The 17,786-nt window shown below is 33.9% G+C and overlaps 1 protein-coding gene across 1 annotated transcript; it reads left to right on the top strand.

The window, feature by feature from the left end:
- Nucleotides 1-973: 973 nt before the first annotated feature.
- On the top strand, nucleotides 974-16,907 carry LOC132563251 (multiple epidermal growth factor-like domains protein 10). The gene is made up of 12 exons (XM_060228004.1): nucleotides 974-1,136; nucleotides 1,665-1,922; nucleotides 5,025-5,120; nucleotides 7,918-8,013; nucleotides 13,295-13,390; nucleotides 13,626-13,721; nucleotides 14,349-14,444; nucleotides 14,845-14,940; nucleotides 15,209-15,304; nucleotides 15,853-15,990; nucleotides 16,192-16,401; nucleotides 16,777-16,907. The coding sequence occupies exons 1-12, from the start codon at nucleotides 974-976 to the stop codon at nucleotides 16,905-16,907; spliced, it is 1,572 nt and encodes a 523-aa protein (XP_060083987.1).
- Nucleotides 16,908-17,786: the final 879 nt, after the last annotated feature.

Here is a 17,786-nt window from a genome sequence, read left to right as displayed (position 1 = left end):
CCTTGAAAATCATGACAAGCCGGCACTTCGCTACCTTGAATTCCTTAACTATAGATAAAATTGGCAGTTGCAGTCTGGAGGATTTTTTCTATACAATCCGACTGAAGTAAACTCTAATTGGACTCCCAGCACGTTTTCTCATGTAGCTGCAACTGACTTCCCTAACCGTCAACACTTTTGACAGGAATCTCTTCCATGTTAGTAAATCCAGGCATTATTTCTTTCCTTATAGATCGTTACCATCCACATTTTATCATTCATACTTTGACCAATATGTTATAAACTTCTCATTCTGCATTTTTCTCCTTCATTGAGCTATATGGTCGCTTTTCAGGACTGGGCATCTCGACTTCTTCCTCTTGAATTGATGCGAGCCCATAGCAAGTTTACTTCTAGTGTTGTTAACACCCATCTTTCTTGTATATGGTATGTTGTTGTTACGGTCAGATCATCAATGAAGCCTCTCATCGGTGGATGACATGTCCGATCCAAAATTTTCGGCTCCTGTTGCCTTGTTCACCATACTGTCTGTCCAAATGTTTAACGTCTTTTTTCATAGTCAAGAGAACTAAGGTTGGATGATAGTTGGATGCATTGACAAAGTAGGGGATTAGGATGAGTTTCAAAAATATCACAAATTGATGTCAAAGACCACGCTCAGATAAACCAAAATTGGTTGACACTGGTTATTAACACATCCTGTGAATGACAACATTATCATGTTCATTGTAGCATACGGGTTTTACTTCCAGTATTGCGACCTTTCGACCTTTCAGTGATCAGGAAAGGGTAGATATATATAAAAAGAAATAGTATGAAGTGATAGGAGAAAGTGGTATATAGAAATAATATTGAGAGGGCTGTTTCAGTGAATCGCTCTGCCTGTCGCTACATGTTTTTTTTTTTTTTTTTTTTATTTCGGGTGTGTCGTAATCCAAACGTCAAGACAACAAGCCAAAGCTCAAATCATGACATGACGTTCACAAGTGAAAAGGCAGTTGATGGCTGTATTAATCAGAACTTTGGAAATAAATGCTGTATACATACACAAGCAAACCCTTCACTGTTGGAAGCTTGGTGGCAGATTAACCTTGGTGGTCCAGTCGTTATTGAACTTGTGAAAATATACAACAGAAGTAAGTAGGAAACAAAGCACATGAACATTTCCTTTTCTAGTTCATGTCACTTAAACGTAATAAACATGCCGTAGCAATAAGGTAATACACCATTTTTGTAGTGTGAGGGTATGTTTCTATGTGACATAATAACTATGGTATTGAGCTTCTTACACCGTTGTATGATTATGGTGATAGATCGTACACCTGGTAAACAATAGTAATAATACTTACTGGGTACTGTTTAGTTTAAGTATTCTTAGATAATAGTGCGTGTTTTCCGGAACATGTATCTTACCAATACGATCTTTATAATATGTTATATGTTGCACATGAGTATGAACATTGGGCATAAAAATGATACGTAGCGTAGATACTATCAATAATGCAAGCAATGTTAATCGCATTTACCTTCAACATAATTCAAATGCAATTTTTATAGATCGCATTTTTATTATGTCAATGTTGCAATTGAAACGAGTAAAATTTCGGTGTTGTCATAAGCAGCAATATCCATTAAGCTTAAGATTTACTGTTTATTTCGCACAGATGATGTAGCCAAAGAACGATCAAGCCGATTTGGTGGCTTTCAGATATACCTATCAAATACAACAGATTGGAGAAACGGTGACAACTGTCATACAGATACAACATCTACATGGCAATCGATGGACCTTGCTCCATCTATTCAATCGTGTACAGGCAACACAATCTACCTGACTATCTATGTTGATCGACGACCAAACAAACGTTTCGATTGGTATTCTGACAAAGCTATCCTCGAACTCTGTGAAGTCGAAATTTATGGTGAGCTCATTCAGTAAGAAAATATCGTTTACTGATATATACATATATAGTATGGACGGGAATAATGTCATAAAACACACACACAAATAATGAACAGCTTCAGTCAGCCGGGTTGCCGAAACGTTTAGTTCTCTCTAGACTGTGAAGTTCTGTCGTAGTGATCAACTTGAAATAATTTCACCGAGAAAACACTCTTTTTTTTCACCGAGAATTCACATGAACACTAAAGTATCCTATAAATAATTAAAAATACAAATGTCATATACAATTTACAAACATATTGATTCAATGACTTGAAATAAATGAATAAACAAACTAGATAGAAGCACGCCTTTCCTCCGAGAAAACACAATATTTACTTCAGTATACAAAAACATGTTTAACGTAGTGTATAATTCATATGCCACATATAAAAAATCTGCATCAATGGTCTGAAAAGAACGAAGAAAAAATGGTAACTTAAATTCGTTTAGGACGTCGTAGTTTCCGTGACACTTAGTTAACAATATACTATATTAAGAAGACTTACTACCCTGAGTGAAAATAGAGATCGATATAGTATTATTTCTGATGATCCATAATTGAGAAAGGTTGAACATTAAGGCCGGCCAAATACTGAGATATTTACGAGTAAAGTGTACGACTTTGACCTGTCCTTCTACTACTAATCAGCATAAACGTAACTCGTTGAATTTGACCCTATTGATTGTAAAGTCACAAGTTCCCAACAAAATTGTATCCAAATTGAACGCAGCGTTCAAAGCAGTAAAGTTTGCGATCAAAATATTCGTTTAATTGGTATAAAGATGACGCTAAAAAGAAGGGAAAACGTTTTCAAAAGGACAAAGGCAAAAACACTAAGCATTATTTAAACGTGGGTCTATATACACTGCATTATTTGCCAACTCGAAAGGAAGTAATGCCATAATTCAAATTGTAAAAAGTCCTTTCTATTTTGATATAACATACAGAAGTAAATGTCAACGGAATATAGCACATTAGTAGCTGAAAAGCTCGAAGAACTTTGGAGGTTTTCTTGCATATTTCTATTGGGATGTTTTGTCTTTGAACTGGTAACGTCACAGATGCGGGCGACCCATATCGAGGCGATCGCCACTGGTTCAAAGATGTACTTTCAGATAAATCACAGAATCGGAGAAAATGGATTAACTACGACGTTTTCACTTTAATGGTCTTTTATTGTATAATGATATGTATTCTATGGCTAAATATAGCAAACAGTTCAGGGTACAATGTTATATATGTCCTACTCAAAAGCAATTGAACGTTTGACCTGAAGTTAACAAGGAAATCAAGCTATGAAAATAATGATTAATTTTCCGTGATCATTGCTTACTAGTTCATGCATACGAAGATTTTATCCTTTCATCATATACCACTACATTACTGTATTGAAATATCAATACTTGATACACAATAAAAAAGAGCACACATCATTACGTATATATTCCTGTTTTTTTACTTCAGTCAGAGTTATTTTTATACGTCTAAAAACCATCAATCATTGTATGCATGCTTTATCATGTAAAGTACTTTTTAAGCCACAAACTGAGATAATATGCGCCGGAAATATCAGGTATAAACATGCCTCTATCGATCTTCATATTTACAACGTTAGAAATCATTTAATTCACATACACTGACGTTTTCTTTGAAATATTTATATAATAACAAATCAGACAGAATAATCTGAATCCATTTTAGACACTGATAACAATATTATTATTATATTATTACAACTTTGCTTTCTGTGCCCCTAAGGATGTATTACATACATAACTTTCAGGTTGTCCACTGAGGAAATTTGGTAACAACAGCTGTGATTCCAACTGTGATACAACCTGTTTTAACAACCTTTGTCACCCTAACACTGGTCGATGTACATGTAAGTTAATAATTCGACACCTCTCGTGGATTGATTTAAACTTTTGATTTGATAACTCAAGACAGTTGAGCGTTTGCACTGTACCTGATCATAAAAATACATACATAGTATGTTTATACTAGGCGGGCTAAGATTTCAAGTATTTGCAGAAGGAATGTGAATAATTATATACAAGATTTTGGTACAAGGACGAGCTTACTGTTTCTTTTACTTTAGATTAACAGGGTTGTATAGCACTTGATTGATAACCATGTTGTTTAAGCGATAGAGGTAACGTTTAATGTTTTCATAATGTCAACAAATCTTTCCTTCATATTTCTCTATATTTACAGCAGAAATTCTAGAATATGGATTTTAATATCTTAACACCTTCGTACATTGTGCTGAGTAGCAGTCTTATGCTCGAAAAGGAAGTTTTTCGTTGAAGAAAAAACTGTAAATAGAAAATAGAAAAAGATGAATTTTAGATATGACACTTTATTCATGAGTGTCAAATATAATGTAACGTTTGGTAAGTCAGACCAAAATGCAGTCATTCATATAATAACTACCTCGACATCAACAATAATTTGTTTTACAGTGTTTGGTTTCATTACAAGTTTATGTAAACATGTATAAAATCCCCTGAAGTACCTGTACAACTATTGATAGTGCTTACTTCGTCGTTTTAAACTATTCTCTGGGGCTCTGATATGTACAGTCGTATCTTAATACTAAAATAGGTGTGTGCTACTCCTGACAAAATGTCAAATCAATTTTAGATTGCGCAGAAGGATTTTTCAAAAACAAGGCTTTGTGTGTAGGATGTTTTGATAATTGTTTCGGGAAAATATGCGATGTGGAGACCGGCGTTTGCGCATGTAAGTACTGTGTCATTTCTAATTGCACATTGAATTCATTTTACTTTTATTGTTATGATTGAAATTGTCTGAATACATGTACCTGTAACTCAGAAAATAACTTCATTTCTATTTAAAAGAAGGAGTATTACTCACGTAAGGATTTATACACCATCAAATCAGTGTTTGTAATGCTTATACGTTGCGGCACTTTTCTACAATTAAGACGTGAATTTGATGATCAGAGTCGACAATCCTTAACTACATACCTGATATAATACACAACTTTCTTATACATCTTTATGTTTCGAAATGTGAGTGAAAATGCTTATTACATTGTAATATACGTTGATTCAGCTTGTGTGAAGGGGAACTATGGAAGCTTCTGTGACAACACATGCCCTGTCAACTGTAAGGATGGGGTATGTGACCAACATACAGGAGAATGTGAAGGTACGTCTATGGTAATAATGTGTCAAACTGATATTCGGCTACGAGAATGGACATCTACATAAGGAATCATATCGTAGTCAAATATATTTTCAATACTAATTTGGGAAGGTTCTGTTCTTCGCTTTGTATATTACAAAAAGGAACTGTGTACAGCTTAGCCTTTCAATCGTTCACATGAATATCGGTTTATTATTCAATGCATAGCCATATTGCCCTGGCAATATGTACATGCTCTTTCGTGCATTCAACGTGCTGTATTTTTAGCCTCTGTTATATTTCTGTCAAACCTGAGCTCTGCTACCATTAATAACTTATCTGTTATCTTACCCTACGGAATTTCCCTGTCCAATTATGTTGTGAAGACCACTGACATTTGAAATACCTTGCAAAGTTTCGACTTGTATAGGCATTGTTCAATGAAAATGTTTAATGTTTGCTACCGTTGTTTTAAACGTATCATGTTGCAAATTTATTTTTTTTATTGTCGTCATTGTACATACATCCAGACTGACAGGTGTATTATATCAGTCAACAGTCCGGCTTATTTCCTCGGTGATGGACCCAACCCGAAAAATATTTACCCAAAGTATGCAGATTCGGTAAAATGTCATTGTGTTGGACCAAGCACATTGGAAAATATGCTTCACTGTCGACTAATTAGGCGTATAACATTTTTATATTTATGCATTGTTAAGAATGTCAATTCATAACGTCGTTGAACAATAATCTATGATTGCCCCTTGCAATGACATATGTAACGCATACCTGACTCAACATAATTAGGAAACCGGTTATTATTCATACGCTACCTACTTGAAGAAGTAATCCCACGTACATGGACATTCAAAAAGAACTAGATAAACCAGAAACAACAAAACAAAAATAAAGCAAGGACAAAAACTAAACAAAACAAAAAATAAATAAATAAATAAAAACTAAATCCTATAGTTAGGCATTTTAAAATTAGAGGTCTTATATTGCAATTTTTCTCATTTAGAAAAAGACATTGCAATTTAATGATTTCTACTTAAGTGTAGGTTTTTAGATGTCATGTATCTTTCATTTATAAGGATAAAACAAACGACTGAGCAGAGTGTCCACTTGCCAACTTCGTAATTACATATTAAACTTATATATTACATTGATGTGTTTGAACATTAGGATTTATTGCTGATATAACTAGGCTGCAGTGGTCTTGATAGGGAGAGAATACGTGAATTGTTGCGATTTTACGTCCGATCATTAAATTTTTAGATGTCATGTATCTTTCATTTATAAGGATAAAACAAACGACTGAGCAGAGTGTCCACTTGCCAACTTCGTAATTACATATTAAACTTATATATTACATTGATGTGTTTGAACATTAGGATTTATTGCTGATATAACTAGGCTGCAGTGGTCTTGATAGGGAGAGAATACGTGAATTGTTGCGATTTTACGTCCGATCATTAAATTAAACCCCAGGAAGGAAATCATGAACATTCTTTCATTCTTCTTCTTTATATTGCCTTAGGTGTTGAACTCGTTCATATCGTCTCGTGACCATTTTTCCCCTTATATTTCCGTTTACCATATGTAACACTCATACCTGTGTACAAGGATTTATTTATCGTTCTGGGCAAATTAATCTTACACAGAACGCTATATAGCGACAGATTTGTATCAAATGCAAAATCGATTTCTTTATATACGAGGATGAGCATTACTTTTCAATAAAAAACATATCCCTTGCTTTGCGTCTTCATTTCATATTCATATGATTTGTAAGGCATCACAATATTTTGTTCTAAAATTTGTCCTAATATTACACCCTCGATAGGAACGGGTCAATTACTAACCCGTCCATTGTAATGAGTATTCAGCAAGCAGCAAGTAAAAAAAGAAATCGATATTTCCATTATTTAATTATTAACTTACTTTTGAGGACACGTGAGGCTTGCTGTTCCAAAAAAAAAATACCTAACAAAAGATATGATGTTTCATTTAATATTTTTGTATGACATGTCATTGAAACTCGGAATATAAGTGGATATGACTAACTCTTAGTTAAAACGGAAATTACCGAGGGATACCGAATTAGTGAATCGTTTCGTATAAATTCAATATTTTGTTTGAAATTTGAACACAATTTTATCAGGTTGATGTAAATGTACGTCGTTTGTAGTAAAGGAAATTCAAAGTCGATTGGAACGTAGTCATTACAGCGTATAATGTCATTCCATTGAAGAAGATTTCAAATATCTTCAAGTATGACGAAATCATAAGTAGTTATATATACAAACTTTATATGGATACAAGACTGTTTTATGAAAGAATACAAACCAATTTCTAAAATGGGAAAACCGCAGATAACTTGTTATCTGCATCAGTAAGAAACGATATTCGTCTCTCAATGAAAACATACTTAACTCATTGCCTTTCCCTAGATTCTATATGAAGGTGCTAATATAGATATGGACGTTTTGTGTTAAAATCATCCGATACTCCAATATATAAAGATCAAGCACGTTTGAGTCCAAACAAACGAAAGAACTTTTCACAAAAACCTAGCGTGATATTACCTAACTATATATAAACAAAACAGATATGAAGTAACCTTGTTACGTCACTTTTTGGATTCAAGTCGTATTGAATTGAAATGTGGATAATAGTCTTCATTGACGCCTTCTAAAGATTTAATGTTTTATCGTGTTCAAATTGTCTTGCTTGTTTAGCAAGCCTGTTGCCATTGTCATCAGCAACATGTCTTTTATTTGTGTTATGATTTGTAAAAATGTTTTATATCTTTACACAGATTGTGTTGATGGTTACCATGGCAGGAAATGTGACCAACGATGTTCTGATCACTGTAAGGGTAACGTATGCAATCAGGGAAATGGAACATGCAGAGGTACGTAGATCATCCCAAGCCTTGGGATATCAATAATTAATGTCAGTTACAGGAAAAATATACGGGATCTTAAAACAAAACGTGAAGGTAATAAACTTGTAAAAGGAATTCAGTTTGTAAAGCGGGAAGTAATATGTGGACAAATGATTTTCACGCAAGCGCTTTTACATTTGTTAGGAGAATAAGATAAGCTGTTATTGAATGATAAGCGTAGACAATGCCAACGTTTCCTTTATTACATTTTCCATTTTTCAGTATCCCTGAATGCCAACAATTAAGCTAAAGACTCAATACTCCGTCGACATTTTCAAGATTGTGACGGAGAATTTAAACATCATTTGAAAGTTGCTTATTTCCCGATATATTTTGATTTATTTTCGTACATTTTTGTAATCGATATAATCCTCGAAGTACAATAGTACAAATTATCAGTGCAGGGTCGGAGAAGCAATAAACATGTTTCTAAATTGCAGATTTTAAGCGACATATTTTAATACATTCATCCTTGTATTCTTCTAAGAGGACATAGATAAGATAAAACTTAATTGGCCCTCTTTATAGCAGCATTAAGAATTTTACTTTAGTTTCTTTCTTTTTTTCTCTGTCTTTTCCGTCGATGTCTCAATATTCTTTTGACATTGATTGTCGCAAGGATGTGCAACCCCAGACAAACAAATATCCACTCTTTGGCAAAATAAATCCCCATCGCCATTTCCATTTTTTTTACCAACACGTGGGCCTTCTTTTACGTGATGTTAAATAGTATATGTTTTCATATCTTTAATGTAGAAAAAACGTGTATAAACGTTAGACCCATAATGAAATTTAATCAAGATTAATCTGAATAATATCGTCACACAATGATTTCTTAATAATTGAATCTAATGCAGCAGAATCCGATATTGTTTTGGCCCTTATCATTCAGATCGAAGATCCGTATAAGTTAACTGATTAAGTGATAAAGCATTTTTTATGTATCTGCACACTACGACAAGAAACGATACACAACAATGAAAATGAATGAAAGAGGCCACCCTTACAGAGAAGGTGAAAATTTACAACGTATCTTACAGTTACATAAACCATAAAATGAACAAATATTGTTGTTTGAGTAGTTATAACAAAAAGCCAAAGTATTTTCTATCAACAGAAAATAACAATGATTAAATCGATAGAGATGTTTACGAAGAGTACAACCCATGATCGGGATTTTATTGTGTCCTTCCCCTTGTCTTCATTTTGAACCCCAATGTCCAGTAAATGAGTTCAAAAAATACATTCCAAGACTCGTGACATACATTCTCCTATTACCTTTTTTAACATTTTGATTCGTAATGGAATCAGATACACATTCCTACAATGAAGAGGTAAGGGTTTCAATGTTAAAGTTCTACTGTTTTTGGTTAGTGTTCCTAAAATGACAGATATTAGACGGCACTTGATATGTTCTGGGTTTCTAAAACATATATGTATACTAGATCCAGAATGCGCCCACACTCAAGCATCTAAAACAAATACATATTTTTTAATACTTTGAACATCAAAATGACAAATGTCTAAACCTACCTCGCAAAGGCTACACCAAACGCTACTTAGTAAATTATTTATTATTTCGGACTGTCATCATTTTCAGAAGTCAACAAAGTACAAATATAATTAATCACCGATTTGGCACGAACATTACGATATCGATGCGTGTTGTACCTTTCACTCATTGATGTCATTACCCTTCGCCCACGCCGCGTCAATAAAATAGAAAGCGTTCTATGTTCCGACGAAACAGATATTATACAGCAAATATTGCAATATGCATTTTTCTAGGATGTTGTAATTGTTAATATGTTTGAGGTACACATGTAGAATGACAGTTTACATAAAGCTTTAATAACATATATGTTGACTGGTTGTTAAATCAGATTGTGAAGATCGCTATTTTGGGCCATATTGCGTTGCCTGCCCCAGTAATTGTTTGGATCCCGTTTGTAGCAAGACATCTGGAATGTGTAATTGTAAGTTTTCAGTCACTTGACACTTAAGGTATGCGTTCAACAAGTTATAAGTGACCTCATATTGTTTATTGCTGTTTCTAAATGTGATGCAATAACATTATCAAGTGTTAATCTTTCAGATGTTAATGTATGAAATACAACTGCATTTTATTCCATAAAGCTATGAAATGTTATGTAAAAGGTATGAAACATAAGCATTTTCATGGTATGTAATGCACGCACATAATGAATCAAATTGATGTAGATGTGATGAGAAATTACTGGAAAATTAAACAAACAAATCAAAACCGCTCGGTTTATTTTTGTGATTTGTGAAATCGTCAAAATGTTAACATCAGTTTGGCTGTCATGACTGTAATTCATTCCAAAGCAATGATTTAAATTCTGCCTTAATATGAACAATTCCAACTCTTTCTTCTAAACACTGTATAAATATTGATAACGAAGCACTATCACAACTTTTCGTTGCAGTGTGTACAAATGGCTACTATGGGATGCAATGTACTATGAATTGCTCTGAGCACTGTATGAATAATACCTGTCTGCAGAACGATGGACTATGCATTGGTATGGAGATAATTTACTGTGTGTTGGCCAGAAGTTGTGTTAATGTCTTGTCGTTGCAGTTGACGACAAAAAATATTGAAATCGAAAGGTTCAAATAGATGGAATAGAAATGGTCTTTTCAAAGTGCTAAGGTAGACCAGAAAAATCCCCACGTAAGGGGCTGTTTCAGCTCGAGGTTTTGTCTGTGGTTAGAAAGTAGATAATCTCTCCTCATTGTAGATATTTCCTTTTTCATTTGCCAAATATCAAGATAAATACAACAATGCATTATCAAAAACATGTAACAAAATTGCTTAATTACTGATATAGTGCATGACTTTGCCTAAACACAAATTAAAGACAAGACAAGACCCACTCCTCGACCGATACTATTTTATATTTTAAAAAAATCATGATTTTCTATTATAGAAAAGTTCTCGCTAATCCTGTAATACAATTTTAAAGTAAATCGCTACCAATCTAAAGTAAATAAATAGTTTTTAAAAAATAAAGATTCGAAAGTGCTAATTCATAATTATGCAGGAAGTCCTGCCCTCTGACGCATGCGCAAAAAACTGTAAATAAATCTGCCGTCTTCCAACACGGCAGAAAGCGTGCGAGGGAAGCGGGGAAGAAAACGTGTTATGATGGACTTTGAAGCGAAAAGAAGGAAGATAGCTGGTTCATACACTGTATCGCTTTCTGTTTGGTTCTCTCGTGTAGTATCACTCTAAAATCATATTCATAAATACTCTTATCATCGAATTTTCGCTTTAGATAGATCCATTTCGCGATGTTCTATATGTTCGTTACCGTATCGCTGCCCCATTTGAGGGCCTCTTTGTAATTAATCATATCTTTTCTCATTATCTGCACGTTTTTGTGTCATATTTAAGCATTGAAAGATGTGATCAATATATACGTTAGATGATTTCCATACAGGATATATAGAGTATTGATTGCATTTATCGGTAAATTCTTTTTACAAGCGATGTCACATGGACGTACTACTCACCTCTTCCTCCATTCTGTTTTGGCTCTGACCGCGTCTGAACGTATCACGTGACTTTTCTTCATCAATATTCATATCCTGGTGTTGAGTAATGAGACTAATTCCGGCACCGATATCTCCGCTACCCTTTTAATTTTCAAGTGTGCAGCACGTGAAACATATTTAGCACCATTTCCTTATGAAACTAATGTCGTCATAATTTTCCATCAATTTCGAAACTCAGTATTATACTAGAATTTCATTACCAATTTGATTTAATTGAGTTCTGTTATTAAAATGGCGAACTTTTAAAGTATTTAAAAAGTGCTTGTGCTGCTACTGTATCTTATCATTACTGCTTGCTAATATCGCCAAGATGTCATTTGTAACGTAACAAGCTATTCAGGCTCCGTATAGGCTCAAACACTGCATGTGGAGAACACCGAGCGATCGGGTTGATTGCCTAGTAGATCAGCCACGTGGAACTGGGCAGATTATCGTGTATTACAATTCCCATTTGCGGAATATCCGTAAGCTACGTATATGACATATACATTGAAGAGTATTATAATCCTACTCTGACCGGAAGCGTGCATATAATGGTCTCCGTTTAATTGCTAAAAGATAACTCATTTTAATGTCAATATGACTTTAAATATAGCAATAGTTATGAAAATAATCCTGAAGCATGCAATATATTTCTGGATGCTTTTATATCTCGAAGTCAACATGGTTGCCGAACCTGTTTGATTGTCGAACCAACTCCTTAAGACTAAACGTGAGTACTCAAAATACCTTTAGTTCACAATTTATTTGATCTTATTATTAATCGAGACAAAAACTTATCAATTTGCCCTCGTTAAACATTTTTGTCATCGAGACACTAACAACTTTTAAACGTTTTAAAGTCAAGCTCAGTGTTAGCATAGGGACTACAACATTGAGAAGTAAACAAGTTGCCAGAGACCTATGAGACCATTAGTCTCTTGTACAATTATGTGAATCGTTGAGCGAAAGGTTTATATTTGCTGTAGTACATAAAAAATAACCATGATCAATTATGATCCCCTGTAAGTATACATTTTTGAAAGCAATAAATGAAGTATCGACTGTTCATCTTTGTTAAATTATCAAAGGTCATTAGAACCCTACATGTTGTGGTACATCGGCAAGGTCACCTCTTTTCTACTCTGAGACAGGAGGATCACCAAAAGGCAATAACCTCCCCAATCAGAACAAAAGCTTCCATTTCAGCGATATAAGTAGACGGTATAAATAATTTTATACGGTCACAGACAGTACCTCATACCCGCTTCTAGTGCTTCCCTGTGGAAATATCGGATTTCTGACAAGTGATCCTATCATAAGGTTGATTCTCATTTATATTCAAATGATTTGTTAATGTACCTGTAGATAAAGCATCCAATGACGTGTTCCACGTCTGCAGACATTATTACATTGTTACATTACATGCATAAAAAAGAATAGCAACGTTTACCTTCAAGTTAATGGTATTGGTGACGGGTCGGGTGATTTTGATGGCGTGTATGATACCGCACATTACGGGGTTTTTTTTTTAGAAATTTCCTGCTGACACGAATAGCATGTAAGGCTACCATTTATCCAAGAAGACTAATTCAAATTTATGCATATTCAATTGATATCCAATATTAAACTTAAAGTCGAACGAAGATATGAGTTGATTTTCTGTACCTCATTTTTGTACTATTTTCAGGATGTGCTTTGGGATATTTTGGCAGTACATGTGAACAGACATGTCCATCTAACTGTAATGTCAACTTATGTGTCCAAGCAAACGGCGTTTGTATAGGTTAATAATGCTACTTAATGCGTTTATTTCAAACATAATGGCCAAATTTAGGAAATTATTCCAGTTAATGTGTTTTCTTTCCGATGAACTGAAAATTGATATCACATTGATAAAAATATACCGGCAGAAACATTTACCAAGCTTTGGATATCTGATATGCAATATGTATGAAAAAAATATAAAGCCTTGTTATTTCCACTTAGTCTGAAACAAGTGTATTTCTATGAACGTTCAGGGTGTAAACAAGGGTTTTTTGGAAACAAATGCAACTCCCGCTGCTCTCTACAATGCAAAGATAACACCTGCATCCAGTCTAGCGGACAATGTGAAGGTATGAAACAAGCGTACTATTTACTTCTTGTAATCAAATATGTTTGAAATCAAGCAAACCAAATATCCAATAAAGGTAGTTTGCAATCAGGCAGATTCTACTAGAAAACAAAACCACATTTTACATTGATTTTGATTTACTACCGACGTCTCAATTAGACATAAAACGTACGTTTCATTAATAAATGGTTTATATATCCAACAATCACATTCTTACTTTTTACTATTCTAACATCCTGACATCCAATATTTAATTTTCTCTAATCTCTGCATGCTGATGTATATGATGCTCTCAAGCACACAACAAAATTCATTGTAGATGGAAATTTACATGACCTAACTTAAAAGAGTTTAATTGTCTAGTTTCAATCAAGTCAGTGGTAGATTATGTACGGCGATTCAACGTTATGTCATCAGAATGCTTTTCTTATTCCATACAATGTAATTAAACGTAAATATCACATAAGTTCAAATTCCGTTTGTGATATGAAACTATAAAAACATCAATACCATACATCGACACCAGCACATTTGGTTTAATTAAAGATATATATCAAATCTGTGAGTATTTACCTAAGCCTGGATATGGTACATTATTTAAATGAGTTATTAACTTCAAAACTTTCAGAATGTGAACCTGGTTATCACGGTGTTAAGTGTGATCGGATTTGTCCGTCAACTTGTGGGAAGAAATCATGTATCCAGATCAGTGGTTGGTGTACAGGTACGGGTTTACTCAAGAACTGATTTTTGTTGTACAATGTTCGTGATTTTTATTTCATTTTGTTTTTGTTTTTGTTTTTGTTTTTTTTTTTTTTTTTTGTGCCTGTAGATAAAGCACCCAAGGACGTTATTCTTGTCTGCAGACATTATTACATTGTTACAATACATGCATAAAAAAGAATAGCAACGTTTACCTACAAGTTAATGATATTGGTGACGGGTCGGGAAATTTTGATGGCGTGTATGATACCGCACATTACGGGTTTATGTTTATGTTTTTTTCGTGTAAGACTAACATTTATCTAAGGAGACTCATTCAAATTTAGCATATTCAATTGATATCCAATATGAAACTCATTGTTGAATGAAGATATGAGTTGATTTTTTTGTACTATTTTCAGGATGTGCTTCGGGGTATTTTGGCAGTACATGTGACCAGACATGTCCATCTAACTGTAATGACAACCTATGTGTCCAAGCAAATGGCGTTTGTATAGGTTAATATTGCTTCCTATGTATTGATGTTTCAGTTTTTCAATGGAATGCTTTTATTTCAAACATCATGGCCAAATTTAAGAAATTATTCCAGTTTATGTGTTCTTTCCTTTTAAGTTCTTGTCGATGAACTGAAAATCGATCACACATTGATAAAAATATATCGGCCGAAACATTTACCAAACCTTGGATATCTGATATGTATGAAAAAATATAAAGCCTTGTAATTTCCAATCAATCTGAAACAACTGAATTTCTGTGAACGTTCAGGGTGTAAACAAGGGTTTTTTGGAAATACATGCAACTCCCGCTGCCCTCAACAATGTAAAGATAACATCTGCATCCAGTCTTACGGACAATGTGAAGGTATGAAACAAGAGTACAATTCACTTCTTGTAATCAAATATGTTTGAAATCTACCAAAACAAATATCAAATCAAGGTAGTTAGCATTCAGGCAGATTCTACTAGAAAACAAAACCACATTTTACATTGATTTTAATTTAATACCGACGTCTCAATTAGACACAAAACGTACGTTTTATTAATGGTCTATATATCAATTACATTCCTACTATTTACTGTTCTAACGTCCTGACATCCAATACTGAATTTTCTCTAATCTCTGCATGCTGATGTGTATGATGCTCTCAAACACACGACAGAATTCATTGTAGATGGAAATTTCCATGACCTAAACTTGTGATATGAAACTATAAAAACATCAATATCATACAACGACACCAGCACATTTGTTTTAATTGAAGAGATATATTAAATCTGTGACTATTGAACCGCAGACGCATTGGTGAAAGACGAGTGCGTTACCACAATAGTGATAAAACATATCCAATAGCTGATTTCGGTTTTAATCTCTACCTGTTATGATAGTTACATTTTCATTTTTTCTTAAAGAATGCAATTCCGGCTTCTATGGCCACGCATGTTTAGACATGTGTGGCTACTGTCAGGATGAAAATTGCGACAAGGACACCGGGACTTGTTTGTCTCCGTGTGAAAATGGACTTACTGGTGATAAATGTGACATCAAAGGTACCTTGGCGATAAAAATGTAAACCTACAGGAATTAACATTATTTCGATAATCAAAATATGATGTAAAAATGTTATGTATAAAGGATATGGCATTTACAATCAATGTTATTTGTTAGAATCATTTTAAAATTCAACAAAAGTGCGAATATATAATTAAAGATTTGTTAGACATTTGTTGATATATGGTCTGTTATTGTAGTTGTTTATATACCGGGTGTGGAGGATGACTTCAATGTCGCGGCAGTCGGAATAGGAGTCGGATTGGGAGTGGTCGTTATTGTGCTGGTCATTGTGATCATCGTATTGGCAAGGCGACTTCATTCAAGGACCAATACGGACACCACCAGATCTGCCACTACGGCTAACATATCCATGTCGAGTATCGGACAGGAGCTGCCAGGAGATTCAGGTGACAATTTTTTTAACAAGCACATTACCATTATGTGGCATGGAGGGAAAGTCGATACGACACATTCCTTTCATCTATATCTTCCGATCGGTTCATCTACCAACAACTTATACTCAGACCGTTAATTAATTGACTTACAGAAATGGGTAAATCTTGTATTGTTTTGCCAAATATTTCTATCAAACCTCATCCATGTTATACATAACAAACCAACACGATAATACCAGCATGTCAACATAATCATAATCCAAACACGTACAAGGGGAATAAGACCAGGTGATCCGCAAGAGTAAGTAGCTTCTGATACTCAAATATATATTAAACTATTGAAATTCCTAGCCAATAAACGTACCTTCCATCCGCTTTTGGTTTCAGACGGACAGTACGAAGTAATAGGTGCAATGGCGAGCAAACAAATCACCACGAAAATATCGCCTGATGAAGGCAGTTATGAAAAACTTGGACCTGGAGATAAAGACGTTCCACATCTATACGAAACTACATAAAAGGCTAGATGTATATCGATGTGAAACCTTTCAAATAAATGTGTAATATTTGAAACACTGTTAGTGAATTTACATTCATAGTAAGTATGATTTTATCCTCACTCGAAACTATTCTGGATTGTATTAACACAATAGTGCTACATACCAGTAAGGGTTGAAATATCATAATCATAAGGTATAGTATTTCTTGATATAATAGAAATTTATCATCGTGATATTTGTACATATGCATGTGTTTGTTGCAGTTTCATTCACTTTTTTCATTTAATATACCCATTATAAATTTGTATTAAACAAACGTTGAATTTGCTTTTTGTGTTTTTACGAACAATCTTCGAGCTTTGTTGATAGTAGACACTGCTGTTGGGCTTTTTTGTTTGGGCTTTATGTTTTTAATGAAACTATGAAATTTATTGAATTTTGGGATAAATGGATCTCCTAATTTGGGTTTTAACATTTATTTGGGCCTTTTTATTTTCCACGTTACCTCCAAGGTTTAAACTTTTTAGGTCTTTAGAATAACCGACGAGCACACAAAGGACGAGAGAACTATCTACTGTATGTTTATTGGTATTGAAAAATGTTATCACACCTTTGCCTTGATTAAAATGCAATATTCTGAGCCCTTCTCGTCATATCATGTATTATTTAAAGATTATGAAAATACATTGTTAATCTATTAGATGTACATTCTTTATTTTGATAATTTAAACGCTGTCGATTTAAGAGTATTTTACAAAAGCACTTTAAAACGGGAACAGGCATTTTCCAGCAGGACCAAGATGATTTTTTGTATGTATGTAATTATAATCAATTCTATTTTAATATACAATTCGGTAACATTTCTTATGTACATTATATTTCCCTGTATCAAACGTA

The sequence above is a fragment of the Ylistrum balloti genome, unplaced genomic scaffold (genome assembly GCF_031769215.1).
Source record: "Ylistrum balloti isolate Yb309-2 unplaced genomic scaffold, AGI_CSIRO_Ybal_v1 Utg371652, whole genome shotgun sequence".
NCBI classification, from domain to species: domain Eukaryota; kingdom Metazoa; phylum Mollusca; class Bivalvia; order Pectinida; family Pectinidae; genus Ylistrum; species Ylistrum balloti.
Note: the sequence above shows the minus strand (reverse complement) of the source record. Positions and strands in the feature narration are given on the sequence as shown.

Excerpts from the sequence above, each read along its gene's own strand:
- LOC132563251 (XM_060228004.1), top strand. The coding sequence starts at position 974 with ATGACGTTCACAAGTGAAAAGGCAGTTGATGGCTGTATTAATCAGAAC. Across the intron at positions 1,923-5,024 it reads CTGTGAAGTCGAAATTTATG|CTTGTGTGAAGGGGAACTAT; the intron begins GTGAGCTCATTC and ends ACGTTGATTCAG. Across the intron at positions 14,445-14,844 it reads GATCAGTGGTTGGTGTACAG|GATGTGCTTCGGGGTATTTT; the intron begins GTACGGGTTTAC and ends TACTATTTTCAG.